The 21,405-nt window shown below is 45.2% G+C and overlaps 1 protein-coding gene across 5 annotated transcripts in view; it reads right to left on the bottom strand.

Moving 5' to 3' along the window:
• The window catches only part of KLHL24 (kelch like family member 24), a 62,876-nt gene that overhangs the window by 28,138 nt on the left and 13,333 nt on the right, over window positions 1-21,405 (bottom strand). For 3 of the 5 annotated variants that reach the window (XM_040427880.1, XM_040427884.1, XM_040427882.1), the window contains exons 2-3: window positions 5,753-5,949; window positions 277-1,242 (exon numbers count right to left, since the gene is read on the bottom strand). In XM_040427880.1, the coding sequence (XP_040283814.1) occupies window positions 277-1,193 (917 nt within the window). In that variant the 5' untranslated portion in view covers window positions 1,194-1,242; window positions 5,753-5,949. Of the gene's footprint in view, window positions 1-276; window positions 1,243-5,752; window positions 5,950-6,756; window positions 6,881-21,405 lie in introns of those variants that run through there. The other 2 variants (XM_040427881.1, XM_040427883.1) reach the window with 2 other exon arrangements.

The following is a 21,405-nucleotide window of genomic DNA, read 5'->3' as shown; positions in this document are numbered from 1 at the left end:
CACCTGGGAACCCGGCCGATCGGCCTTCTCACAGCTTTTCGTAGTGACGACACGTTCATCGGTCTAGGAGCAGCTCAGCCCCATAGAAGTAAATGGGGCCGAGTTGCGATACCAAGTACAGCCGCTGTACAATGTATGGCACTGTGCTTGGTACCCCCTCTGATCAGATACTGAGTAGTAAAATGTTGGAAAACCCTTTTAAGTGTTAAGGCAACGTTTGCTACATCTGTGTATATACCTTGTGAATAGAAAAGAGGTTGTCAAAGACACACAAACCTGCGTGGCCTGGTCCGTGGTGACATCATCTCATTTCCGAGTATGTGATATCTCCTGGCTTCATGGAGCAGCTGGTAGCATTCTGGGGAGTTCTGGATTATCTGATCAACTTCTACGGTTTGCACAAAGTAATTAGGATGCAGCAGAGGTAGCCGAACATGTGTCAAGAGTTCATGCAACATAGGTCTCCTGACATCTACGTGGTGGTACACCCACCGCATGACAGCCTGAAACACAAACTCTTCTTTGCTGACAACCAAATCATCACTACTGATGTAGTCAATGACTTCAGCCTTTCCCAGCTCCAAAAACTCTTCATGCTGGACAACAACTTCAAATGACTGCTGTGCATACATTTTACACTTGGTGAAGAGTGTCTTCAGTGAGTGAGTGTCAGCGAAGTGTTGGATTCCTAAGCAATTGCATGGGTCAAGCTGCTCTTCCAAAAATTTGGCGCATGCGTCACGCAACACACTGATCTGGAACAAGCTGGAGGTTTCAAAAAGATACTGGACATTTTCAGTTGTGATCTTGACTTTCCCTGTATAGACATACTGCAGAAAGCAATCCATAGCTTCAGAGAAGATCCCATTGATTTCCACCAACATCTCCCGGCTTTCTCTGTGATCATTGCAGAACATGGCCCGGAAGTAGCTGCTACAGGCTGAGAGGACAGCTCTGTGACATGGGAACTCTCTTCCTTCCACACATATGATGACATCAGTAAACAAACGGTTCTCCCGAAACTCATTGAAGACTTGCAGGATACTTTCAGAATGGGAAGAACCAGAATTGAAATCAAACACTTCGTGGCCTGACAACTTTTGGTCCATCTCAAAGACTTTTCTCTTAGTTGCAGGAGACTCACGAACTCCACTCTCCTCTCTGTTTAGTCGGCGTCCTAATATGAGTACCATTGTTCAGTTGTGAGGATACACAACAGCTTTGGAAGAATTATTCTTCTGCCTGCAAAATGACAGCCCAGTAGTTAGGAAGCAAGGCCACCAATTGATCATACATTACAATTGACTGACTTTGCGCTTTGTATTAACCCTTTAGGATACCGGAGGTTATTTTTTTTTTTCGTTTTTGCGTTTTAATTTTTCTTCCCTATCTTCCTGGAGCCATAACTTTTTTATTTTTTCCCTTCACATAGCTATATGAGGGCTTATTGTTTGCGGTACAAGTGGTACTTTCTAATGCCACCTTTTAAGGCTACTTTCACACTCACGTTTTGTGCAGATCCGTCATGGACGGATCCGTTTGTATTATCTTTAACATAGCCAAGACGGATCCGTCTTGAACACCATTGACTCACATTGTGTGTCAGGACGGATCCGTTTGGCTCAGTTTCATCAGACGGACACCAAAACGCTGCAAGCAGCGTTTTGGTGTCAGTCTCCAAAGCGGAATGGAGACTGAACTAATGCATTCTTAGCGGATCCTTTTCCATTCAGAATGCATTAGAATGATTTTGGACCGCTTGTGAGAGCCCTGAACGAATCTCACAAACAAAAAGCCAAAACGCGAGTGTGAAGGTAGACTAATATGGCATACAATGGGGTGGAATTGGAAAAATAACGCAATTCCTCCACCGTTTTACGGGTTTTGTTCCCACGGTGTTCCCTTTGCGGCAAAACTAACCTGTGCCCTTCATTCTCTGGGTCAGTACAATTACAACGATACAACATATGTATCGTTTTTTTTTTTGTTTGAATAGTGTAAAAATAGATTTAAACTTTGAAAAAAAAATATGATAATTTTTTTTTTTGACATTACCATATTCTGACCCCCATAACTTTTTTTTATACATCTACTGAGCTGTGTGGGGGCTCGTTTTTTGCAGGACAATCTGTAGTGTTTATTGATACCATTTTGGAGTGTGTGTGACTTTTTGATCACATTTTATAAAAAAAAAATTGGATAAGAGTAGCAATGAAAAAATGGCAAATTGGCCATTTTGACCCTTTTTCCCATTACACCATTCACCGTACTGGAAAAATATTTTAATAATATGGGCGTTTTCGGACACAGTGATGCCCATGATGTTTATATTTTTTGTTATTTATGTATTTATTTTTTTATTCTATGGAAAGGGGGATGATTTAAACTTTTATTTATTTATTTATATATTTTTGACCAGTTTTGTTTTTTTTTTTTAATTTTTTTATGGTTTTGAAGCTTGTATTTGAGCCTACAAAACCCATTTTTTTTTAATAAATTCTGAACCCTCATGGGTCTTTTAGACTTATGATGAGAGGAGAATTGCTCATTTCTTATATATTTTTTTTCAACTTTATGTTTATTAAACATTTTTTTTCTATACATGTAAGAGTTTACTTTGAGATATTGCATAGATATCATTAAATTATTAAATGACATGACCTACTGGCCAAAATAAGAATTGCAGCTTCAATACCCTGGGCCTCTTCAGAGAGACCCAGCGTATTGAAACCAATTAGCGGAATCCTCATTGGCCACAGAGGATGCGCGCTTCCGGGTTTTTCACCCTTTAGATGCTGTGATCACACTTTATCACAGCATCTAAAGGCTTTAATGACCGCGATTGGTATTATTGCTGGTCGCAGTCATTAGCCGCTGGCCACGAAGCCCGACGCACATGTGAGTGGGCGCCATGTTTGCACTTCGCTCCAGCGCTGTATATGTCCTTTAGCCAGTGCTAACCAGTAAAGGGATTGTCCAGCCTTTACTAAGTGTAGGATAGGCCATCACTACATGATCGGGGGGCACCTCCACGATCAGCTGTTTGGGTGTAGCTTTGTTGACGGAAGTCACCCAAACACAGCTGACCTATGGGGGTGCGGAGAGTCAGACCCCGCCAATCAGCTAGTGATGGCCTATCCTGAAAATAGGCCATTACTTAGAAGAATCCACATTTCAGCACGATTGCTTTACTGCCACATTTACCATTCACGTCAGCTGCCATCATAAAGCCTCATTCACATGTCAGTGATTTCCATCAGTGATTGTGAGCCAAAACCAGGACTGGAGCCTCCACAGACATAAGGTATATAGGAAAGATCTGCCCCGGTTCTGTGTTTAGATCCGCACCTGGTTTTGGCTCACAATCACTGATGGAAATCACTGACCGAACACTGATGTGAGGCATAACACTTCTGATGTAATGAATGACTTCAGCCTTTCCAGCAGTGAAAACGCTTCACATTGCATTTCTCATAGGTCAGCACAGGAGTAATAAACACTACGTGCCACATGTACTACTCACATGCCAGCTTTCATTACTCTCACATCTGATGCACTGACACAGCTTACAGGAAAGCATTGCTTTTTGCAGCAGTTTTTACAGAAATCCCTCTATTCGCTTTTTTTTTCTGGCTTCTACGATGGATTTCTGTGGTGAAGGTTTTCCAGACGTGATGTAACATGACAGAATAATATTTATCCTATGGAGAACTTCTGGACTTGTCAGTGCTTCAGATATAAAGGCAAAGACAAGTAATAACTTGGCGTTAAATGTACATCTCAGAATAGTCTGACAGTTGTATCAGACAAAGAGCTCATTACAAAGGCAGATCTGTCAGCAGACTCGCCGCTCTCTGTAAGGGCGGTCTAGTATGGGTGGGGGCAGGCCCGCTCTCTTCTTTGTCCTACAAAAAGCACTTATTTTTCAAACCAGCACCTGTATCTCAATACTTTTCTAATTGCACGTAATTGAAAATTTGGTTATTCAACAAAATGCATCTGTATAGCGCCACCTTCTGCTTGTTCTTTTCCTTATTTCTCTGTCCACCTCAGTAACATCACGGAGGTGTTTGAACATGCTCAGTTCCGTTCTTCAACTGCCGCCCGCTCTATCTTCTGTTAGAAGCTGTGGCAGTTACATGGAGAGAGCTGCAGCAGAAAGGACACACTCCCTTGATGTATCAGCTTGAAATAAATCTAGCAGGGTAATTGGAGCAATGAATGTGGAGATCTCTGGATCCATGTGAGGCACAGGGCTGGTTCTAGCTTTGTTAGAAAGAGGTCGTCATGTACTATATAATGTCGGATTTTCATTTTTTACATTAACCATGGGATAACTATTTTAATATATCTGGCATAATAAGTAGGTGCCACAAATAAAGTAAGATTCTGGGTTTACATATTTATGACTCTCTAATACTCACCTGTAGGGACTCTGTCTGCCGCCGTACAGGGCATCTTTGCCGTCAATGCACCACTCGTGTTTTGGTACATTTTCACTTGTGGCAAAATGCTGTTGTTCTGCAAAACCGTGGTTTTTGTTTGTTGTAACTTCAAAAACCAGTGCAATGTGTACCCCAAGGTTTATTTTTGTTTGGCACCTTGGGGCAGCATTATTGGACCACTATAAAGGGGTTATTTTCATTATGGGGAGGGGCACTAGGAGGACATTAGTACTACTGGCAGCACTATTTTACTGCAATACATTATGGGGCTTTATTACTACTGGGGGCACTATGGGGGAATCATTACTTCTGGGGCTTATTATAGAGGATTTAGTATTACTGGGGGAGCACTATGGTGGGCTTTATGACTACTGGTGGCACTATAGGGGGGCATCAGTACTACCAGGGGCACTATAGGTAGGCATTATTACTTCTGGGGCATACTATGGGGGCGTTATTACTACTGAGGGGCACTATGGTAGGTTTTATTACAACTGTGGAGCATTTTAAGGGGCAGCTTTACTACTACAGTAGGTCACACTATGAAGGTCTGATACCTCGCAACCCCTCCCAGCACTACAAGGTTGATGGTGGTGTGTAGTTCCAATCCCCACTTCCGGCGACGTAGCTACACCCAAACATCTGATCGGTAGGGGTGAGGAGTGTTAGAGACCCTTGCCGATCAGCTACTGATAGCTTATCATGAGGATTAGCGATCACTTCGTAAAAGGCTGGACATCCCCTTAAGGCCTCATGCACATGAATGTTGTTTGTTTTAGTGTCTGTTACGTTTTTATTTGCGGATATGATGCGGAACCATTCATTTCAATGGGTCCGCAAAAAATGCATCAGTATGTCCGTTCCGTAGCCTCACCAAAAAAAATAGAACATGTCCTATTCTTGTCCGTTTTAGGCATTGTTACAATGGATCTGCAAAAAAATTAAAACGGATAGCATACAGATGTCATCCGTTTTTTTTTTTTTGCAGATCGCAAAACACATACGGTCGTGTATATGTAGCCTAAAGCTGATAACTCCGTTGATGGGGTCTGTAGGAGTTGCAATAATTTTGATGACAAAAAGAGTGAGGCAGACTGCAATATCTCTGCTTTCAAAGCTACCATAACTCCCGCATAATCCTCTGCACAAGTGTGAACAGAGCCTGACATCACTTTAACCCTAAATCAACAGACAATAAAAGATAATACAACATAAAATATATATTGACTATACGTTATCACAAACTAAGCATGTGCAATTAAACACACAGTGTATGGGAAAGGGGAGCTGATCACCTTCCTCCTTACCTGAGTTAACCCAAAATCCTCCGCCTCTCCCAGTTTTTAAAACGACTTCCACATTCACACACCTAGACGAAACCAGGAACCCTGTGATCTTCTCAAGACTGCATCTATTAGTGATCTGAGTCCTGGCAGACAGTTGATGCTTTGCTCCTCCAGGCCATAAGATACAGTTCAGCTTCAGAAGGGGCAAACGAGGTGATCTGTAAAAATTAATGTAATAGAGCAGCACGAAATGCCAGCAGAATGCTTGGATGTATAGGGAGAGGTATAAGCAGTAGAAAGAGTGAAGTGCTTATGCCGCTGTACAGAACACTGGTGAGACCTCACTTGGAGTATTGTGCGCAGTACTGGAGGCCATATCTCCAGAAGGATATAGATACTCTAGAGAGAGTTCAGAGAAGAGCTACTAAACTAGTACATGGATTGCAGGATAAAACTTACCAGGAAAGGTTAAAGGACCTTAATATGTATAGCTTGGAAGAAAGAAGAGACAGAGGGGATATGATAGAAACTTTTAAATACATAAAGGGAATCAACTCGGTAAAGGAAGAGAGCATATTTAAAAGAAGAAAAACTACCACAAGAGGACACAGTTTTAAATTAGAGGGGCAAAGGTTTAAAAGTAATATAAGGAAGTATTACTTTACTGAGAGAGTAGTGGATGCATGGAATAGCCTTCCTGCAGAAGTGGTAGCTGCAAATACAGTGAAGGGGTTTAAGCATGCATGGGATAGGCATAAGGCCATCCTTCATATAAGATAGGGCCGGGGGCTATTCATAGGATTCAGATATATTGGGCAGACTAGATGGGCCAAATGGTTCTTATCTGCCGACACATTCTATGTTTCTATGTTTCTATGTATTCCCATCTTAAGACGTGTATGGCCTATTCACAGGTTATCACATAAATGTTTGACAGATATAGGTCCCTCCACTAGGACCAATGGGGTCCCCTGGAATAGTAGGCTGGAATGGTGGAGCATGCATTGAACACTAGGACGAGACACCCGTTCATGACTCAGGAGCAGCAAGACTGCATGGAAGTAATGGTCAGCCATATAAGACAAGAGGTGACTGTGGAGGTGCATGGTGAGACGTAACAGGCCGGGGTCAGGAGTGGCATGGACTGACCGCCTTCCCTACTGTCAGCACTAGTCAGGGACAGTCCAGCTGAGCTGTGGAGTCGTCAGGGACAGTCCAGCTGAGCTGTGGAGTCGTCAGGGACAGTCCAGCTGAGCTGTGGAGTCGTCAGGGACAGTCCAGCTGAGCTGTGGAGTCGTCAGGGACAGTCCAGTACGTCCTTAGCAACCAGTCTGTCTTAAATTACACAGGCCTTTATCAGAGCCAGCCTGGCATTGAGCTGAGGGCAGAATGAGAGGTTGTTTTTAAAGGGGTTGTCCAGGAATTAAATATGAATGACCTATCCGCAGAAGGGGAGTCTGACTCCCAGCACCAATCAGCTGTTCAAAGGGTTGCAGCCTATTTCTCGGCCTTTGATATCTTGATATCACGTCCAAGGTCATCAATATTTGATTTCCCGAAAAAAAAACATTTACCTATTTAAAGGCCAGACATTGCTCACATTATTCAGATGTCTGTTGGAGTAACTACTTACAACCCCCATGTAATAACAATTATGTAGCATGTTTTCATATAGTTCCATGTTGTGCCATTCCTCTATAATTCCTTCTAGAATTTTTTATGAATGAATTGCCAGCAGTCTGGGTTTCCATCGGAGTGTTAACTTTTTTTTTTTTTTTTGGGGGGAGGATATCCCTGCCCAGTCTAAAGCCTCAGTGTTCCACATACATGTGCACACGTCCCCATTCACATCAGTGTGTTAGCACGGTCCGTGGTTTTAGCACAGATGCATGCTCTATTTTGTCCTCAGTAACTGAACGGTGAGGAATCGACCCCCAGGACCCCCCATGAACTATTTGAGAAGGCACCGCCACTTATAATAGCACTGCAGTAGCACATCATGTTCTCCGGTCACATGGCCTAGCCGCAGCTTATCTACTCTAGATAAGCTGTGCCCATCACCTATTGTGAATCATGGATCCTGTGTTATCTATTCTTACATTTAGTATAATCCAGCCTTTGATGATAATGAGATGACTACTGTAAAAGTGATCTGTACAGAACAGAAAGTAGTTGGCCTCATGCACAAGACCATGTGCCGGCGTTGCCCGTTCTGCGGGTAACGCCTGTGTGTTCGCTGCCTGCGGACGCGGACCTATTCACTTGAATGAGGTCTGTGTTCTGCATCCGACGGTTCGCACCGCAAGAAAGTCGTGCTTGCACTACATTTTAGCGGTGCGGAGGCACAGACAGAAAACCCACGTAAGCACTCTGTAATACTTCTGTGGGCTTCTGATCCGTGCCTCCCACCCCGCACTATATCTTCTGGATTGCGGACCCGTTTGAGTGAATCTGTGATGCGGTGCCGGTGCCTGTATACGCAATACGGCCACGGACCTGCTACGGTCGTGTATATGAGGCCATAGCCTATAATTAGGATAATGGCCAGTGTGAAAACTGCAAGATTTTAGGATATTTTATTAAATATAGTGACATGGAAAGTTTCACAAAAAAAAATCTAAAACATTATATTTAACATAAAAACACGACAAACATTTTCTGATGACACATTCCCTTTAAAGGGGAAATCTATTCAAATGACCCTCTGATAGGTCACAGATACTGGTCAGAAGATCACCCTGCTGATTTCCAGGATATAATGGCTGTGTAATAAAGCGCTCAAACAGCTATGGCACCACTCCAACATTTCTGTTCCTAGAAATGTGAAATATAATTCTACGTAAAGGAGCAGGAAATATACACAGAACACGGGGGGAGACAGCAACCAATCACAGCACTGCTTTCATTCCTTACAGTGCTCTTGAAACATGAGATCTGTGCTGTGATTGGTGGTTGGGGGCAACAAAAAACTGTTTTTCTTGTAGACGATTTCACAAATCCTAAACCACTGTGTCAAATGTACAGAAATCTGAGCAGTGGCAAAGGGACTGATGGTTCTCCAGAGCGCCCTCATTCTAGGAATCGGGTGGTGGAGCTCACTTCACCAACGGGAAGTATCTAGGAAATGGCTGACGATGATTTTGACCCTACTTCCCCTTTAAATGACACAATGTATGTTTCCAAGTTTTTGGGGTGAACTCATACTTTCTTCTGGTTTGCTCTTTGACCTGTTATTGTTCCATCTCCGACCTGTCAGCTCATCGCACCGCTCCAGGACAGCATTTACAGTCAGCGGTGCAGAACAGGTCTGTTAGGTGAGCCCAAACAATGGCGGAGGAAGGGATTAACCGCTTAGCAGCCAAAAGGAGGAGATGACATCTGGTCTTAGAAAGATCAACATGTGATACCCTATCCTGTTTACAATTTTCCGGGACTTGCACATTCATTACCTGTCTTTCAGATAGGATATCACTGTCAGATAGGGTTGCCACCTTTCCAAACAAAAAATACCTGCCAAGTTAAGCTATACCCCAAAGGGGGTGTGGTTGTGTGGGCGTGGCTTAACACAGGGTGTTAAGTCGCTGTCATACTGTGCCCCCAGTAATAGATTTGTCCCCATTAGTGCTGCCCAGCATTAATAATGCCCCCATTAGTGCCCCCCTGAATTAATAATGCCCTTAATAATATTAATGACCCCATTAGCTCCCCCAGAATTAATACTGCCCCCATTAGTGCCACCCAGTAATATTAATGCCCCCATTAGTGCCTCCAGTAATAGCAATGCTCCTATTAGTGCCCCCTGTAAGAATAATGCCAATAGTGCCCCTCAGTAAGAATAATGCCTCCATTAGTGCCCCCCAGTAGGAATAATGCCACTATTAGTCCCCCCCAGTAGGCATAATGCACCCAATAGTGCCCTCCAGTAAGAGCAATGCCCCCAAATAGTGCCCTCCAGTAAGAGCAATGCCCCCAATAGTGCCCTCCAGTAAGAGCAATGCCCCCAATAGTGCCCTCCAGTAAGAGCAATGCCCCCAAATAGTGCCCTCCAGTAAGAGCAATGCCCCCAATAGTGCCCTCCAGTAAGAGCAATGCCCCCAATAGTGCCCTCCAGTAAGAGCAATGCCCCCATTAGTGCCCCCTTCCCTGCTTCCGCAAAAAAAAAAAAAAAAAAAAAAATCACCTCCATTCGATGGCACTGTGTTGAACAATCTCTGCTGACTGGAAGCTCAGGACAGGCCCTGTGTTCCAGCATGCTGACGTCTCGCAGGTCCTGTCCTCCAGTCAGCAGTGAGTGTTCTCCGCAGTGCGAGCAAATGGAGGTGAGTTCTTGTTCTTTTCTTTTTTTAACTAACACAAGTAGGGGGGGATGTATGGAAGCGCTCATTAGTAACAGTCCGCACAGGAAAAAAATTACCGACACCGGCAGGGGAGCTAAAATACTGGCTTTGCTGATGAGATACCGGCTGGGTGGCAACCCTAGTATCAGATCGGTGGGGGTCTGACTCCAGACACCAAAGGCCTCTTCCTCTGACGTCATGTCCATCAACCACATGGCCCTAGGGCGGATCAGTCCTATTTAACGGAATGGGATTGAGCAGCATGAATGAGCACAGCCACTATACATATGTATGGTGCTAGGCTTGTATACTGTGGTATACCATACTCATCACGGCACTGCAGCCCATTCGAACAGCTGATCAGCGGGGGTGCCGGGTGTCGGATCGTCACGGATCACATATTGATGTCCTATCCTGAGGCTAGTTTCAAATCTGTGGCGCAGCTCTTTAACAGGCTGTTCATGCGGAGAGTCAGCAGGACAAAAAACTCTGCGTGTAGCGCTTTTTGTCTGCCCAAATCTTGGCATATGTGCAAGGGAGCGGCAAGAGCTCCGCCGGATCCCATTAAAGTCAATAGGGTCTGGCGGGCAAGAGGCACTATCCGGCAATGCTGGATCCAGAGAACTCTGAAACAGCCTGCCGGATAAGCAAGTCCCGGAAAAGGCACTTTAATGACTTTACATAGTAAAATGGCTTTACTGTAGCATTAGTGCTGGAATATTACATATTCTGGATTGCTGGTTGGGCACAAAAACATAACTTGAAGTTCCTGGGCACTAAGAAAAAAAAATCTGTGACAGGGCTCTCATCTACCATGTGACATTGGTAATAACGGGGTCTTCTTTTTGGCCCCCTCAGGCACCAGCGCCTGGGTGTGAATGTACCTCAAGAGCCCCTATAGTTATGCAGCTGAAGAGGAATAAAAAAAAGTTTATGAAAATTAATCAAAATTTTACACAGGGCGGTGTTCCGGCAGACAAAAAGGGATTATAATGCCTTAATGCACTTACTAATATGCTTTCTATACGATGGGTGCCCCGAACGCCATTTTGGTTCCAACACAGCAACAAAGTCCCCCCCCCCCCATTCTGTGTCATCTCTGCAGTCACGTGCTGGGGAGGGGGAAAGCTCTGTTTCAATAAGCATATTAGTAACTGCACATTTCAATGGTATTAAAACCACTTATAACTGGTCAGACAAACCCTTTAGGGTCTAAAGCACCTGTGTCTGCAAAAGGCCATAAAACACTGTTCAAGATGTTGTCAGAGTTAATTTTTTTGAAAGGAAGTGACCGATGCTCCCTTCTCCTTGCCTCCCTTTTCTTTCCTAATTGTAGCGGTGGGGTGCCCATATACAGCATATGACCACTGCCGTCAATCACTGGCCTCACACCACATACTACTGAGACCAGCGATTGGCTGCAGTGGTCACATCGCTGAAAATAAAGACACAAAGTTGTGGCTGCCGCGCCTGGAAGGATTGGAGCGGCAGTGCTGTGGAAATGTGAGAATACTTAGCGTCCCTGGCTTAAAATTTTATTGGGACAACCCCCAGACTACACCCCACCCTCGGCCATTCACTAGAGGAAAAAATGGAAGAGATCACCAGGAGATTAAACCCTTGTGTTCAGGATTTTTACAAGACTTGAAAAAGAAACATGGAAAAAAAATGCATAACTGACAAACGGCGGGGCCAAGATGACCTCCTGTTTTATCATTCATTTGTAGGTTTAGCTACAGTACAGGAAGGGCTATATACTGCACCACCACATCCCATAGTGTTACTACAGCTGCGCCGCTACTGCCTTGTTCATCCACTTTTCAGCTTCCCAAGCATTGCATGGCTTATATTTTATGGAAGAGCTACGTGCTCTTCTGACCTCAGGTTTCTCGAGAACCTGCCCCATCCATATATCTGTCCGCATCTTTTGCGGCCCCATTAAAATGAATGAAAGCGGCGGCTCGGATGCGGACCCAAACAACGGTCGTGTGCATGAGGCCTAATCCTGCTGCCCCTGTATGACCAGCTTTACCCTACTGCATCCTTCCCCCATACCTTGTAGATTGTAAGCCCTCGCAGGCAGGGTCCTCTCTTCTTCTGTACCAGTTTGTAACTTGTCTTGTTTATGTTTATTGTACTTTTTTGTATTATGTATGTATATCCCTTATCATATGTACAGCGCCATGAAATGAATTACGCTTTAATAATAGTTACAACCCAACAGCCGCCATAAACAGGTATGGCGGACATCAGAGAGCACCAAGATTATAGTGAGCAAGTCTCTATGGATGCATCGGAGTTCTGAACATGTAACATTATGAAACCTTTGTTCTCACACTTTCATGGAGTCTATAGTTATCAAATACTGAAATCACCCCATCCCCCATCCCCTCCACCCGTCCTTCACAGCCTGTTTACTATTCTTTTACCTCTTCCTGTCAGCATTATCTTTCCATCATTTTCCCCTTCATGGTGCCTGATATTTCTCTAGCTGTATAGCGGTCAACACCTTCATAGATTCCTATCAGTTCAGCTTTTTTTCCCCTGACATTTGGTTGACCTGCAGTACAAAACCAGTACTTCTCCTTCCTTCCCTCTTCCACGTCCTTACACTAGGTTGAAAAAACAAAACAAAGACACGTGCCCAAGTTTCAGTGCCAAGCTCCCTTTTCCTCCACGTCCGATCCCTGTTGGATCAGAAGCACATCACTACTGCTGGCCAGTCAAAGGCCTTAGCGGTGGCAGAGGTCACATCACCTCTGAGGTCACCGACTGTCCAGCAGCAGATCGGAAACGGAGGAGAAGGGCGATGGAACTTGGTTGCCAGTGACAGGTCCTTTTTTAATCCCTATGAGAAGGGGTTCCCAGTCTTGGAGAACGTCTTTAAATACTGCCCAAATCAGGTATGTGTAAATGAAGGGTGAATATAGGAGCTTATCATCCCCTTAGGGCCTTAATCACACAAATCTGTGTGCTGTCCATGTGTACAACAAGCTACACGGAGCGGTAGAAGTAAATGGCGCTAATCGCCACAGGATAGGTGATGAATGTTTGGCTCTTGACCCCATTCTAGTGAATGGTGGGACCCCAGTGATCAGACATGTACCAACTATGTCCACTGTAACGTCCTCTGCATGGATTGTTAGAAGGAGAAGCTGGCACAGAAGATCCTGCAAATCCTAACACAAACAGAGCAGAGGGCAGAACATTTGAGGACATTTCACCATGTTTCTAGGTTGGATCCCTCACGATGACCTGAAACCACGGATCAGTGAGCCGGAGGGCTGCCTCTTGTCTGTTCTACCTCCACGCGTTCAGTGCTCCTTGTACCAAACACAGACGTGCGGCACGTCCCCTCATATCTCCAGGCAAAACTGATTTGGTCATACATGTCTAATTATAGGGGGAGTATGTAATAGTCTAATGAATGCGCCAATGTTTTTAATTTTAACAATTTTGCCTTCTTTCTTGATATTTTCTCCATTCACGCACACTTATTTCTGCTGGAAACGTAATTTTGCTGTTAGACATGTGAGCCGAGAACTTGAAGGGGTTGTCCCACCAAAAAAATATTCTACAGTTTTCGAACCGACACCTGGATCTGACTACTTTTATAACTGTAATTAAAAATGTATTAGAACCACTGAGCTATTCAATAAAATGTTTCTGTATAGCGCCACCTGCTGTTTGTTGCCATGGAGATACACAGGTCTGCATAGGAGCTGTAGACAAAAAAATGGATATTTTTATTTACCGTTATTAATATTGGCATAGCTGCCTCATTTTTCTATTTTAGATGCTGACGAGGAACATAAAATGTATGTCAAGAAATGATCAGAGAAGGTGGAGTCTTGGAGTCCATAGGTATACTGGAGACTTACATAGGGACGCATGGACTGAACCTCACAAGACTTCGAGGTGGTGGCGTGCCTTTACTACAGGAGAGGACCTATGACCACACCGCGTACTCCTATGGACACAGACCCCCACTAGACTGGTCTTACTACACCACGGACTGTAACCATTGTACTGTAATCAGGTCGGGACGATGCCTATTGTGTTTTCCCCATGAGGTTAGTGACAGGAAGTCTATGAGCAGGAAAACGTTTCCTTCCGTTGCATCTTCCCTCCTCATAGATGCAGTATGTTTTTATGCTTGGCTAATAGCGGGTTTTATGTACGCCAGTTTTCAGATTTTACATGAACTTTGATGAAGACATTGGGGCAGAAGACTGGAGCTAGAAACGCACAGAATGAGACAAATTTACAAAGAGGCACAGGCTGCTTAATAAATTTGGCGCATCTCCTAGCAGTCTGTGCCCCGGAAGTTCAAATCTGCAGCGGCTGTGAGCTAGTTTCTGGTGTAAATGCTAGTAAATCTGTTGGGTCGTCGGAAGCCGTGCCCTGTCCCGCCAAGCCATGCCTCTTCTCTCACCAATTTTGAAAAGCACAGAGAGAAGTGAAAAGTTTAAAATTATAGAGCAAATATGCATTGCGCCATAAACTATTAGAACATAAGAGGTTTAATAAATATCCATCATTTTATTTTCCCTATCGCTTCCTCCGGAGGTTTGCTGCTTCGGTTTTCCAACAGAGAACATATTGCCCGTGTTTCTTCCAAGAAGATCCAGGACCATGAAGCGAACCCGTCCTGCTCCACTGACACCGACGATATGTAAGCCATCAGTCAACAAGGACTGCCTTTTGAGGAAGGACACACAACCGCCCTGAAAAATCTAAGAAGGGTACAAAGGGGTTGTTCTGCTTTTTGGACATTTTGGACATTTTTAACTATCGATAGCAGCCGGCTCTAGCTGTTGAAAATAAACCTTACTGACCTGCTGCCAGCTCCATTCAGCAGTCTTCTAGTCTCCATCCTGTAAACTTATAGACAGGGTCAGTTGAACAGCTGCAACCAATGAGTGGCCTCAGCAGTAATGTGTGCCCAAGCAGCAAGTGACAGGGCAGGTGCTTTTGGACATGTCACCACTGAAGCCAGTCATTGGCTGTGACCCTGTCCAACTGAAAGTTTACAGGATAGGAACCAGACACCTCAGGTGGTGGCATATCTTCTAGGAGAAGAAAAGGATCAGGCAAAAATATGTATTTGCCTGATCTTTCTCCGCTCCCCCTGACATTAAATAATGCCTGCAGAAACATTGTAAAAATGATGATCAGTACAAGAATATCTAAAGATATTTTCTTATGTTCTCCTGACTCTTGCTGGACAACTCACACTCCATACAGTCCACTCGAGAATAGAGCGCGGCTTTTTCCTAACTCCCAGAAACTTTGATGATGAGGGCCATGTGCAACTGCAGCCACCTCTTCACAGATCACTATGGAGGATGCAGAGTCGAGAAATTACAGAATAGGGCTCGCCTGACATTCTCGTGATAGAAACATGCTACCGCTAAAGCAGGTTGATTGCTGCAGCGGTGTACAAGATCATATACAAACCCAGCCATAGGAAAACAAGACGAGGACTGAAAGATGGAGGAACGGGAGCCAACATGCAGGACCGAAGTGGAGCAGTTACATATGAATGTTTCAGCATTAAGTTGCTTGTGGTTTGGAATCCTTTCTGTAACTGAAATCAGTATTCACTGCATTTACATGCATCTTGGATTGTGAGGGATGAATCAGAGACTTTTCATATATAGCAGCCAATGTACTTAGATCTAAATCTAATATGACTTCAGTTCTACACGTGAAAGTGTTATCAGTGATTGATAGCATTCTCTGTGTACAGGGAGTGCAGAATTATTAGTCAAATGAGTATTTTGACCACATCATCCTCTTTATGCATGTTGTCTTACTCCAAGCTGTATAGGCTCGAAAGCCTACTACCAATTAAGCATATTAGGTGATGTGCATCTCTGTAATGAGAAGGGGTGTTGTCTAATGACATCAACACCCTATATTAGGTGTGCATAATTATTAGGCAACTTCCTTTCCTTTGGCAAAATGGGTCAAAAGAAGGACTTGACAGGCTCAGAAAAGTCAAAAATAGTGAGATATCTTGCAGAGGGATGCAGCACTCTTAAAATTGCAAAGCTTCTGAAGCGTGATCATCGAACAATCAAGCGTTTCACTCAAAATAGTCAACAGGGTCGCAAGAAGCGTGTGGAAAAACCAAGGCGCAAGATAACTGCCCATGAACTGAGAAAAGTCAAGCGTGCAGCTGCCAAGATGCCACTTGCCACCAGTTTGGCCATATTTCAGAGCTGCAACATCACTGGAGTGCCCAAAAGCACAAGGTGTGCAATACTCAGAGACATAGCCAAGGTAAGAAAGGCTGAAAGACGACCACCACTGAACAAGACACACAAGCTGAAACGTCAAGACTGGGCCAAGAAATATCTCAAGACTGATTTTTCTAAGGTTTTATGGACTGATGAAATGAGAGTGAGTCTTGATGGGCCAGATGGATGGGCCCGTGGCTGGATTGGTAAAGGGCAGAGAGCTCCAGTCCGACTCAGAGGCCAGTAAGGTGGAGGTGGAGTACTGGTTTGGGCTGGTATCATCAAAGATCAGCTTGTGGGGCCTTTTCGGGTTGAGGATGGAGTCAAGCTCAACTCCCAGTCCTACTGCCAGTTTCTGGAAGACACCTTCTTCAAGCAGTGGTACAGGAAGAAGTCTGCATCCTTCAAGAAAAACATGATTTTCATGCAGGACAATGTTCCATCACACGCGTCCAAGTACTCCACAGCGTTGTGCTGTTCCTTTCAAATTGAATTTCTGCACTTTATTATTATTATTTCTTCTTTCACCTATGTTGTTTCTATCTATTGTTCTCTGCTGCCATCTGCTGGCCGGAATTCGTATGCTGCACGCTTCGTTCGTTGTCTATAAAGTTTTATCTCTGGGCGTGGTTTTAGCAGCCTTGGGCCTGGTCACTTCCTGTAGCCTTTTTCAGTGCTGCATCCTTTGTGACTGGAGACACACACCTTGGCTTGTGAAGGCATCAGTTTTTGACTAGCAGTTGCCTCAGCAGTTGCCTCAGCAAAGACATCCACATGACAGCATCTACTGCATTCCTGTATTCCATCACTGTATGACACTGCTCTGGATCAAATAAACCCACGTTTGATTGCATCCTCATGTCTACGTCTGGATCCATCTAACCTGAGCATCTGCCGGTCCGGTCTGCTCCACTGCTTGGATACGAAGGTAGGACAGTCACAAAGTCATTATCAGTTACACCAGGGATGCTCAACCTGCGGCCCTCCAGCTGTTGTAAAACTACAACTCCCAACATGCCCTGCTGTAGGCTGATAGCTGTAGGCTGTCTGGGCATGCTGGGAGTTGTAGTTTTGCAACAGCTGGAGGGCCTCAGGTTGGGCATCCCTGAGTTACACCTTCATTCGCCTTCATGTGGGGACAGAACAGTCAAAAACTGCCTTAAAGCCTTATACCCCAGTCAATATCCGCCTGAATGTCCAATGCCCGGCTACAGGTTCCCTCAGAGCCCAGTGCCACACTCAGGAACCTCCCCTGCCACAGGCCTACTCCCAGCAAATCTGCCCAGCAACAGTGCACGTCCCATAAGCCCAAGGGGAAGCACGGCGTGTCCGCAGTAGATATACTCTCGCCTGGAAGTCCTCCACTACTCGCCAAGCCACTTTCTACATCCTATATTAACCCTTGCTCGCATGATATAAGAACTGTTCACGCACGCGGGGCCTCCCTTATACCAAAACCCCGCAATTCACTAAAAGGACTTTGGGAAACTCATCGGGGTGCCTCATCTGAGCCGCACTGCAATTTTCAGCCCCCAATTCAAAAGTTTGATTTCTTAAAGAGACAGCGCACCTTAAATCAAAATGTCCGAAAAGGACCTTGTACAGTTCCCCAGTGATGAAACAAAGCAAATGCAACCTGATACTTATCATTATGGAGAGCTGGAGGTAGAAACCACACTTCCAGCAGACCAAGTCACGCGACCAAGGCGCTCTCTCAAACCAACTATAAAGATCACAGAAAACTATCACACCATGAAAGATGAGCTATGTGACAACCTAGAAGAGCTATGGGGACGAGTTTCCTCCCTCATATCAGGACTTAAGTCCTCCTCAGGCGACACCACCAGCTTACAAGTTGTTGTCGAGCGGCTGAACGCAGCCCATGAAAGATACAAGAGACTGTCCACAAGGTATATAACCTTTCTAAAAGACTCTAATATTGAAGAAGCCCCACCAGAATTGTGCAAGGCAGAATCAATAGACAGACAGTGCTGGATGCTAAAGATAAAGTGGAACTCCGCATCTCTCATTTGCAAGAAACTAGATCACACAGATCGCATTCGTCCAAACATTCCTCACGGTCCTACAGATCATCATGCTCTAGAAGCTCCGCCCTGAGCGACAGATTACTAGAGGCTCGCATAAATGCAGAGCAATCCAAAGTGAGACGTTCCTTCACCGAAAAAGAAGTCCTTGCGAGAACAGAAGCACAGACGGCGGCGGCCAAGAGGGCAGAAGCGGAGGCAGAAGCCAAGAGGGCAGAAGCAGAGGCTCGAATAAAGATCCTCGAATCAGAGAGGGAAGAGGAAATCGCATTAGCAAAAGTAAGACTACTTGAGCAAGCTTTGAGCCAAGGCCTTGATTCAGTCTGCTTACCACCAGAGGAGATAGACGATCCAGTCGATCGCACCAGCGACTACGTACTGAAACAGTTACCTGCACCACCCCCAGTGTGCAGTACTGTCCAAGCCAACAACACTGAAACCTCCAAGTCAGCTCTATCCACAGCACCCGAGCAATCCAATAACAGTCGCCCAGACGCGCCCTCTCAAGGGCAGTTATTACAGCAAGATGGCTACCAGGTGTTTCCTGGCCTACCTCCACAGCTCAAGCAGCAGTCATCAGAATCTACAGAGGCTAGACCACAGCTCAACCCTGCAGCAACATCATTCTACCCGGAAGCATCTCACCCTTTCACGCCACGCAGCCTATACGCCCCAGGGGCATCACAAGTTGTCATGGCAACAAGCAGTGAGAAATCAGATATGTCTGAGTTTGCCAGGTTTATGGTGAGCAGAGAGCTAATTAATACCAGTCTCTCAAAATTTGATGACCATGCGGAGAGCTACAGAGCCTGGAAGGCAACCTTCAAAGCAGCCATCGCCAACCTCAACCTAACCGCAGAGCAGGAGCTCGACCTCTTGATCAAATGGCTGGGCCCAGGCTCCACAAATCGCATCAAGAGCCTTAGAACTGTCTATGTGGGACAAGCAGAAGCAGGTCTCGCTGCAGCCTGGCAGAGACTCGAACGCACCTTTGGCAGTGCAGAAGCAATAGAGAAGGCACTATTCAGGAGACTGCAGAATGTCCTCAAGATCAGTCTCAAGGATGTCCACAAGCTTCAGGATTTAAGTGATTTGCTCATGGAACTGGAGCTCGCCAAAAGAGACCCTCGTCTGTCCGGGCTGTGCTACCTGGATACAGCCCATGGGGTGAACCCAATCGTCGTGAAGTTACCATACAGCCTGCAAGAGAAGTGGGCGGCATCAGTCTCAAGGTACAAAAGAGTGCATGACGTCACTTTTCCCCCATTTATTCATTTCTGCAGATTCATCGATGAACAGTCCCAGATGAGGAATGACCCCAGCCTTGACTTCCTGGAGTTCAATACTACAGCCTCAGTGACACCATCATCAAGGTATGAAAGTATTGTGCATAAACACAGAGACTTTAAGAGCAGCGTGAATGTTAGAAAGACTAACCTACCATCATCTGCAGTACCCACTGGTAGACAGTACACTACCTCATCAGGAGACAAGGCCTTCAATCGTGAATGTCCCATTCATAAAAAACCACACTCACTGAACAAATGCAGAGGGTTTAGATCCAAAACCATACAGGAGCGCAAGAAAGTCCTCACCGAGCTTGGGGTATGCTTCAGGTGCTGCGCTTCATTGGAGCACATGGCTAAGGACTGTAAATCCATTATCAAGTGTGAGGAGTGTCATAGTGAAAGACATGCCTCAGCTATGCACCCAACTACACTCACAAGGGATTCACCTGCTGTCGTCACCACCAGTCCTGCTCAAAGTCATGGCGGGGAGCCCCAGAACCACGCTAACACAGCCACTGCTGTTTCCTGCTCATACTTGGACGTATGTGGGGAGGGCCAGAGTGAGAAATGTTGTGCCCGCATATGCCTAATCAAGGTCTACCCGGAGGGGCTACCAGAAAAGGCAGTAAAAATGTATGCCATCATTGACGACCAAAGCAACCGCTCCCTAGCAGGACCTAAATTCTTTGAAGCCTTTGGAATAAAGGGACCGTCAGAACCCTACATCTTAAACACCTGCTCGGGTCGCATAGAGACTAGCGGCAGGAGGGCACAAGGATTCATTGCTTGTTCCGTCAGTGGAAATACGGAAATACCTCTACCGACGCTGATCGAATGCGATCAAATACCCAACCATAGGGATGAGATTCCTACCCCAGAAGCTGCATTTCACCATCCACACCTAAGGCACCTAGCCAACGTTATCCCACCTATGGACAACAACGCCGAGATTCTACTCCTGCTTGGCAGAGACAATCTAAGGGTACACAAGGTGCGTCAACAGTGTAATGGTCCCGACTATGCACCATACGCCCAGAGACTGGACTTGGGATGGGTGGTCATAGGAAATGTATGCTTGGATCAACCAAGAATCCGCTCTTTCTAAACGTACGTGCGTGGAGATGGACGCACAACTTGCATTAAGCCTTGCCCTCATCACTATGAGGTGAAAGAGAAGCCTCCAGACCTCATACAACCACCTGACGACATTCCTCCCTTTGCCGACAACTTGGGAAGATTAGTCTTTCACACAAGCAAGGACGATGATAAAGTAGCTTTGTCAGTAGAGGACAGAGAATTTATCAAGATAATGGACAATGAGTTCCTTAAAGACGAAACCAATCACTGGGTTTCTCCATTACCCTTCCGAGCTACCAGAGTGAGACTCCCGAACAATAGGGAACAAGCTCTGTCTAGATTTAACTCTCTTCAGCGTACCATGAACAGTAAGCCTGAGATGAGAGAACACATCGTTGCCTTTATCGACAAAATATTCTGCAACAACCATGCAGAACCAGCTCCTTCCTTAGGGAAGAACGACGAGTGCTGGTACTTGCCTTCATTTGGAGTGTATCACCCACGGAAACCTAATCAAATTAGGGTTGTTTTCGACTCAAGTGCCAAACATCAAGGTGTATCTCTTAATGATGAGGTTCAGAAAAGAGCTCGTTGCCATCACCGCTGACATTGAACAGATGTTCCACTGTTTCGTAGTCAGAGAGGACCACCGGAATTTCCTCAGGTTTCTGTGGTACAAGA

The sequence above is a fragment of the Bufo bufo genome, chromosome 4, assembly GCF_905171765.1.
Source record: "Bufo bufo chromosome 4, aBufBuf1.1, whole genome shotgun sequence".
Lineage (NCBI taxonomy): Eukaryota > Metazoa > Chordata > Amphibia > Anura > Bufonidae > Bufo > Bufo bufo.
This window is presented reverse-complemented; position numbering and strand designations above follow the sequence as displayed.